At 34.4% G+C, this 7,422-nt stretch overlaps 1 protein-coding gene across 1 annotated transcript; it reads left to right on the top strand.

Moving 5' to 3' along the window:
* Positions 1–1,685: 1,685 nt before the first annotated feature.
* On the top strand, positions 1,686–6,462 carry LOC118054935 (uncharacterized). Its single transcript, XM_035066697.2, has 8 exons — positions 1,686–1,935; positions 2,097–2,279; positions 2,454–2,516; positions 2,773–2,839; positions 2,990–3,090; positions 3,346–3,390; positions 4,011–4,481; positions 5,966–6,462. Exons 2-8 carry the CDS (start codon positions 2,127–2,129, stop codon positions 6,134–6,136), a joined length of 1,071 nt encoding a protein of 356 aa, XP_034922588.1. The 5' UTR covers positions 1,686–1,935; positions 2,097–2,126; the 3' UTR covers positions 6,137–6,462.
* The last annotated feature ends 960 nt before the right edge of the window (positions 6,463–7,422 follow it).

The raw sequence follows: 7,422 nt of genomic DNA, 5'->3' as shown, positions 1-7,422 counted from the left end.
TATTTTATACCAAGTAGGTGATGAGTTGTTCCACACTTGTACAAAGTTGAAGTAGGGTATTTGTCATAAAATGATAATTACCTAATATGCTATAAATTATTTACATGATTATTCATTCTATACTATTTTTTATTGCTTGATTAAAATAGCATATAATATTTCTTCTATGCCTTAAGCCAAATGTAATGGTATTGAGTGTGTTTGGTATTGTGGTAGTTTTTATAGTTGTGGTTTTAAAAAAATTATTCTATAAAAAGTACTTTTGGTTAAGGTTGGTTTGATATTTATATATATTTGGTTAAAACTGTGGTTGTAATTGGGGTTGAATAAAAAATAGTTTAATGTTTTTGGTTAAAAATGCTTTTCAAATTGAGGTTATAAAATAACTAAAAGAATATAAATTAATATTGATAATTTTTAATTTAAATATTGTAGATTTAACTACTACTATTACATCATTAAATAAATAATACTTTATATCAAATATTTTTTATTGTTCTATTAATTTATCTACAATTCTACCACGTACTAAATTTATCCGACAATGACTATATTTTTCATGGTTTTTTAAGCATTCAATAAAATTATGTAAAATATCATCAGAAATAAAATTAGGATTGCAATCACATTTTGTAAATGCTAAGTTATCATGTAATCTCTTTCTAATTTATATAGTGTTATTGAAAAATATTAAACATTATTTTTTCAAGTAAAATACAATTAAAAAAAATATTAATTTTGAGAGATTAATACGTGTAATGTCTCCTAACTCAAGACCGAACTTTGCTATAAGTCCAGCATTCAAAGGATTTTATAACTATGCTTTTATCAGCCGAACGTGCCACACGTGTGGGGCGATTGACGGATACTCCATTCTACACGGTGACATGATTAGTCGACAACCGACAAACCCGCCGCTTTCCTCCCACTTTTCACGGGGACTGACTCCTCCAAAAGCTACAATTCCATCAATCTCCCTAGTCTTTCCTTTTCTATTACCAAATTGCCACCAAAACTATAGCATGAGCCAAACGGTACCTTGTTGTTGTGATGAGCACGCTTGTTAAAAATAATTTAATACTTCAAGTCAATTTTTTTTTTTATTTTCTTATAAATTAATGTGAACACAAAGTAATATTATCACATAAAATAATGCTTAATATATATATATATATAAAATAAATAATTGATTTTTATTTCAATATTTATTTTTTATTGTTTTAAACAATCTAACAAGAAACATATTACAATATTTTAAATAATTCAATTTAATTTAGATTAACCAAATTTAGTTAAATTATATCCTGAATTTACTAGATTTAAAACAAAACAAAGACTTGATGTGAATTTTTTTAAAACAATCCATGAAATGGCATCTGCATTTTAAAAATGCCAAAAAACATATATTTTTAGATGCAAATGACCATCCACCACGTGTTAGCAGCTCCAGCAAACGGACGACGAACCGTCTGTCACGGTCGTTTTTATTCTTATTTTTTGAGCGTCTCTCACGGTGGTTGGATATAAAAAAAACGAAAAGAGGAAACTTGACGAAACAATATTTTTTATTACATAAACACCCTTGTCTCTTTCCAACATTTACCAAAATGACACTACCAAGTGGCAAAATGTTAATATGACAAAACCTCAAGTACTTTATCGTAATTAAACGAAAATGTTACACTACTGCTGAGTCCTGAATCAGAAGCTTCTTTGTCTTCTCTATTGGGTTTTGGACTTTCGAATATATAAAGGATATCAAAACTTCTCTTTTTGACTTTTGAATTTTGATGGAAACACACTGTGATTTCCTGATTTTCAGTGTTTTATTGATCTTTTTAGCCTTTACACGTTATAATATAAAAGGGTTTCTTTTGAAACAAGTTTTTCCATAGAGAATAGTTAAAGAAATCATCATCTTTTTGTTCTTACAAGGTAAAGTTTTTTTTGTCTTTACTTTGTTAGCTTTTCTGGGTCATTTTAGAATTTTGACTTTTTGGGTTTCTTTTTGGTTTTTAGGTGAATTTGATGGTTAATGATATGGTTTTGTTGAGGTCTTTGTGGTGGGTAATGTCAAAGTTTTGATCTTTTTGCAGGTTTTGTTGTGTTTTAGAGGATTTTTCGGGATGAATTATAAAGGAAAGATGCGTGCTCCATCTTTGCTTGCACAGTGTTTACCTGGTTTGGCGCCTCAAGATAGAGGAAGCCATAGTATGTCAGCTGTTTCAGAGAGAGATGTGAATCTTCCTACACCAGCTGTGGAGATTCTCCCTTCAAAGGTATATATTGTTCTTCTCTTGATTGTTTTGTTGCAATTGTGTTTGGCTTGAATCTACTGGTAAAAATATATATGAAATTTATGACTTTGACATAAGAGTTTTTTGACATTGGTGGCGGAGGAGGGAGAGCTAAAGTTGACTTCAAAATTGAATCATGTATTTTTAATTGTGTAGATGGTCCATCCTTACAAGTATTCTGGGGAGAACGTAGAATTTCAAGGCCTTAATGTGTTCAAGGTATGCATAATCCTTGTTTGATGGTTATGTGAAAAATGGTTGTCTCTTATGCCAAAGGTTCGAAAAAAATTAATGGGATTTTAGTTCTTTCAAGGAGAACTGGCTTGTGTAGTTAATTAGTTATTGTCAGGAAATCTTTTGTGTGAGTTCTGGAAGTTATAATTGAACATTTCAAAACCTACTTCTTCTATGTATAGTTATTTATTTAATGATCAGAGTTGTGAGTTGTGATTTATTCCATTTCAAACTCTTTCAGGGCAGAGTTAATGTTGCTGATATTATTGGGTTCACTGGTTCTGAGATGATATCCTCAAAAACTGATGGTTAGTAACACTTCCAGCTTGCATTAAAAAGGGAAAGTTTTAGTTCAATTTAGATGTTGCTAGATATATAAATACTGTTGCACAAGGATGCAGAATAGATGTAATTGATTGATTTGAATTTAAAGCCGAGAACCAATGCGTGTTTTGCAGGGTATCTGAAATCTTGGGACAGCTCTATTGATCTTGTTAATGTTCTCAAGCATGAGATACGTGATGGTCAACTTAGCTTTAGAGGCAAGAGGGTACTTGAGGTAATTAAGTCAAGGAAACGTTTTACTACTTATAATCATGCTTTAAGTTCATGAGTTGAAGTCTTCCCTTTTGCATTAACAGTCTGGAAGAAAAACAGCCTAATGATTTACAAGAAACTTCAGTAGTCTCCTATCCTGAAAGTCTTGGTTGTGATGGCTCCTTGGTCTATGCTACCATGATAACTCTACTTTTTGTTTGAAGTAATTTAGCAACATGACCTGACTCTTGATCTCTCCACTTGGTGATTGTTACAGCTTGGTTGTAGCTATGGTATTCCAGGGATTTTTGCTTGCCTGAAGGTAAATTCCATTGACTGATTAAATCTTCCCTTCAATATGGGGTGATTTGTATGTTACTAAAACATGTGTAGACGTGATTTGTCTTCCAGGCATTTTTTCCCACTAACTTTTATTGCCTTCTTATTTTTAGAATATGGAATGCATTTGTCATTTACCCAAAGTACAATTTGTGCTAATTTTACAAGTACTCTTGAATATCAAGTGCTATAATGTGTAAACCAATTAATAAGCGAAAAGTACTTTGAACCACAACCGCTACCGCTACCGCTACCGCTACCGCTACCGCTACCGCTACCGCTACCGCTACCATGATCCCAAACATGCCCATATCATAAGGATATTTAATTTGGTTTAGGTTCTGCTTTTTGTAATTAAAGACCCTTATGCTATAGAGGTCATTGGCAACAAAAACTTGGGATTGTTGACTCGATTTTCCATTATGAGTAGGTCAAGATTTTTTCAGAAGCATATATGATCTGATTTCAAATAGCAGCCATATCATTATTAGTAGTTAATTAATTGGAACATGTATACTCGTTCTTAAGATAGGTGTAAGAGTGTAGATTTTTGAGGATCTCTGTTGACGTTGTACCAATTGAAGCTGACAAGAAATTTTACAGGGTGCTTCTACAGTGCACTTCCAAGATCAGAATGCTGAAACAATAAGGTGCACAACCATACCAAATGTCCTTGCTAACCTTGAGCAAGCTCGGGACAGGCAGAGCCGACAGCCAGAGAGCCCTCTAACTCCATCAAGACAAATGCTGGCACCATCAGTGCACTTTTATGCTGGGGAATGGGAGGAACTCCCCACAGTTTTATCTATTGTGAGGAGCGATACATTTGAAGTGACAACTGGGATGAGCCTGAGCTTTTCTGAGGAGGATTTCATGGATGGATGTAGTAGCCAAGATGGCAGCATCATTGGTCAGGAGACTTCCTCAAGACGATCAAGGAAGCTTTCAGGGAGCCGGGCATGGGAAAGGGCTAGTGAGACCGGTCATGGAGAAGGGGGTTATGATGTTATTCTGATGACAGATATCCCACACTCTGTGTCTTCTTTGAAGAAGCTATACGCTCTCATAAAAAAGGTTAGTTTATTGGTTTCTCTTTGTTCGATTCATTGCTTTGTTTTATGAAAGAAATTATTGTATTATTTTAATTCGTAACTAAGGTGACTGGGATATATATGGTAGATATATGGTAAGTTTGTAGCAGTGAGCATGATAAAATAGAGGATAACATCTTTATTAGATAATAAGCCTATGGGAATTGAAAGATGATGTCATCCTCATTTTGGAAAAAATTATCTTGAATCTATGGAATAAAAAGGTAGTTGAATGAAGTACTGTACTAGTTTGTTTTATTTGTCATGACCGTGACAACCTTAGCAGTGAAACAATAAACAGATTACTTATTATGTTTGCTATCTCATTATGCCAGAGTATCTTGCACCTAGGGCTGCAAATGAGCCAAGCTGAGCTGAGCTTTGATGTGTTTGAGCTTGGCTCATCTAATTTTAATAAGGCTCAAGATCAGCTCATGTTCATGATGTGCCTGAAGGATGAGACTCTAGCTCAGCTCATTTAAAATTTGTTAGGCTCCATAAGGCTCATTTAAGTTGCTTAATAAGCCTGTAAACAAGCTAGGCTTAAACTTTGGCATACTTATGAAAATCTTATATAATTGCACTATCAAAAAATGTCTTATAAACATAATTTATTTTATAAAAAAATATATTTACAGTTTTTAACACCTTCATATAACACTCACATAACTGCTAAATTTTTTATGAACTTTTATTTCATAAAAAGAATATTCTTTATTACATATTAAATTAGTTTTTATTATGAAATCTTATGCAAGTTGTTTACCATTTCAAATTTTAACAAGCTTATAAATGCACTATTTCTAAGCTTTGAAACAGACTTGCTTAGAAGATTAATGCCCGAGCTAATTGAGTCAGCTCATGAGCCGTAATGAGCAAGCTTAGATAAAAGAGTTGAGCTTCTGTCATATAGCAAGCTTTGAAAATAGGCTTGCATAAGCTCATTATGTCTTAACAAATGAGTTCGAGCCAAGCCCTTAGTAAACTGAGCTTTGAGCGCCTCTAATGGCTTGGCTCATTTGCAGCAGTACTTGCACATGAATGCAGGATGGGAAAATCAGATTTTCTGTGTTGCTGAGCTGATTCAATACTTGAATGTTATTTTATGCTCCGTTCATGCATGTAGAAACTAACCTTTCATATAATCTCTAGCCATATGAACTTGTGAATTTGATTCTCCATTTGTATTGAACATGTGCTAGTTGATTGGTGTTATTGATAAGAAGTTTGCTTGCTAGACAGTTGCATTTGTAAATATGGCATAACTAATTTGATCTTAAGAGCCACACAAACGATACCTTTGTCAGTACCTGATTAAACTAAATTTATATGCACGTTCCATGTTGAAAGAGGATATAGTATCAAGTCCCATTTTGCAATACTTGAACTAAAAAAAGTGAGAGGCTAATGGTGTTAGCGTTTATTCTTATTATAGATCCATTTTTAACTCCTGTTTTGGTTGACCAGTGTTTGAGGCCTCCATATGGCGTATTATACCTGGCAACAAAGAGAAATTATGTTGGTTTCAGTAATGGAGCACGACAGCTAAGAAGCCTGGTGGACGAGGAAGGCATTTTCGGAGCGCATTTAGTTAAGGAGATGACTGATAGAGATATCTGGAAGTTCTTTCTCAAGTGAACATAAAGTTCAGAACTCAACAGAAGTACCCGCTAACTGATCACATATTTTCAGATTATATTTCTTCTAATATCCTATTTGTATATCTCAGATCACAATTGTCATCATTTTTTTCTTTCATGAAAACGGAATCAGTGTTTAAAAGTTTTGCTAGTGTGCAATTCCTTGCCTGTGCCTTCTGTAACCCCTCTCCTCCTCCTCCTCCTCCTCCTCCTTGTCTTTCCCCTTTTGCTTATTTTCTTTACATTTTGCTTGTATAAAAAAATATTCAGCAAATCTAAGATTCAAATTAATGATGTTATATAATGCTATTAATTTTTGTATAATGTTCTTGGCTTTCAATTCTATTTACAGAAATGCTTAAACGTGTTGTAAATGGTCAATGTAATTCCATGTATCCATAGGCGTGAGGCCCAAGAATTGAACTACAATGAGCAGTGGCAGGAATCTTCCCATCAAAGCTCGTAATGTTTGAACTCTGAATCAGTCTTCTCACACGGTAGTCAATGATAGAATTTGTGAACACCAATTTTCTCCCTCGGTATCGTGTCAAACTCTTGACGTGCACTGGAGGCAACAAAACGAATTTTGGTTATTTGTCCTGAGGGTTGCAGCTTGGTCGACGATGCCAGTCTAGGTCCCATGAAACACAGCCATTGACTTGCCTAGGTTGCCATGTCCCCCCGCAATAACCCTCTTGAATACCTCGTGAAGGTTGCTCAAACATGGAAAGTTACACGAGCACCAATTCGGGAGCTCTAAATCGCAGCTGATTCTGGAATAGAATCAAATATACGATGCAAATAGGATCATACCAGCTCCCAACCCCTCAAAACTTTCACAAGGAGTAGCAGGCACATCCATGCTCAAATACCAAAAAGAATGAAAGCAAAAAAACACATGTTGGACAGTTGGAGAACAAGCACTCCTCCATGTTGCAAAATGATCTCTTTCAATGAAGTATATAGTAGCCCTTGATGCTCCTGTTTGCATGCTTCCACAGAGAGTCGCATCGTTGTGCTGGTAAAGAAGGATGTGACTTCACAGCAATCACCTTCTTAATAGATCACTTTCTGCTTCGATTTTCTGATAATCTTCTCCACACCATATCCTCACAAGGCAACGAGGTTAAGGAAGCCATAACATATAGGAGAGGAATGCCAACCACAATCCCCAGATGCGAAATTGACCAGTGTCTAAAAAAGAAATGTGTTTTAAGTTTAGTGGAAATTACAACGAAAATTTAAGTTATACGATTATAATTAAAAAAAAATCATAATCATTAG

This window comes from Populus alba, chromosome 17, assembly GCF_005239225.2.
Source record: "Populus alba chromosome 17, ASM523922v2, whole genome shotgun sequence".
NCBI lineage: Eukaryota > Viridiplantae > Streptophyta > Magnoliopsida > Malpighiales > Salicaceae > Populus > Populus alba.
Note: the sequence above shows the minus strand (reverse complement) of the source record. Positions and strands in the feature narration are given on the sequence as shown.

Excerpts from the sequence above, each read along its gene's own strand:
- LOC118054935 (XM_035066697.2), top strand. The coding sequence starts at position 2,127 with ATGAATTATAAAGGAAAGATGCGTGCTCCATCTTTGCTTGCACAGTGT. Across the intron at positions 2,517-2,772 it reads AAGGCCTTAATGTGTTCAAG|GGCAGAGTTAATGTTGCTGA; the intron begins GTATGCATAATC and ends AAACTCTTTCAG. Across the intron at positions 3,091-3,345 it reads GAGGCAAGAGGGTACTTGAG|CTTGGTTGTAGCTATGGTAT; the intron begins GTAATTAAGTCA and ends TGATTGTTACAG.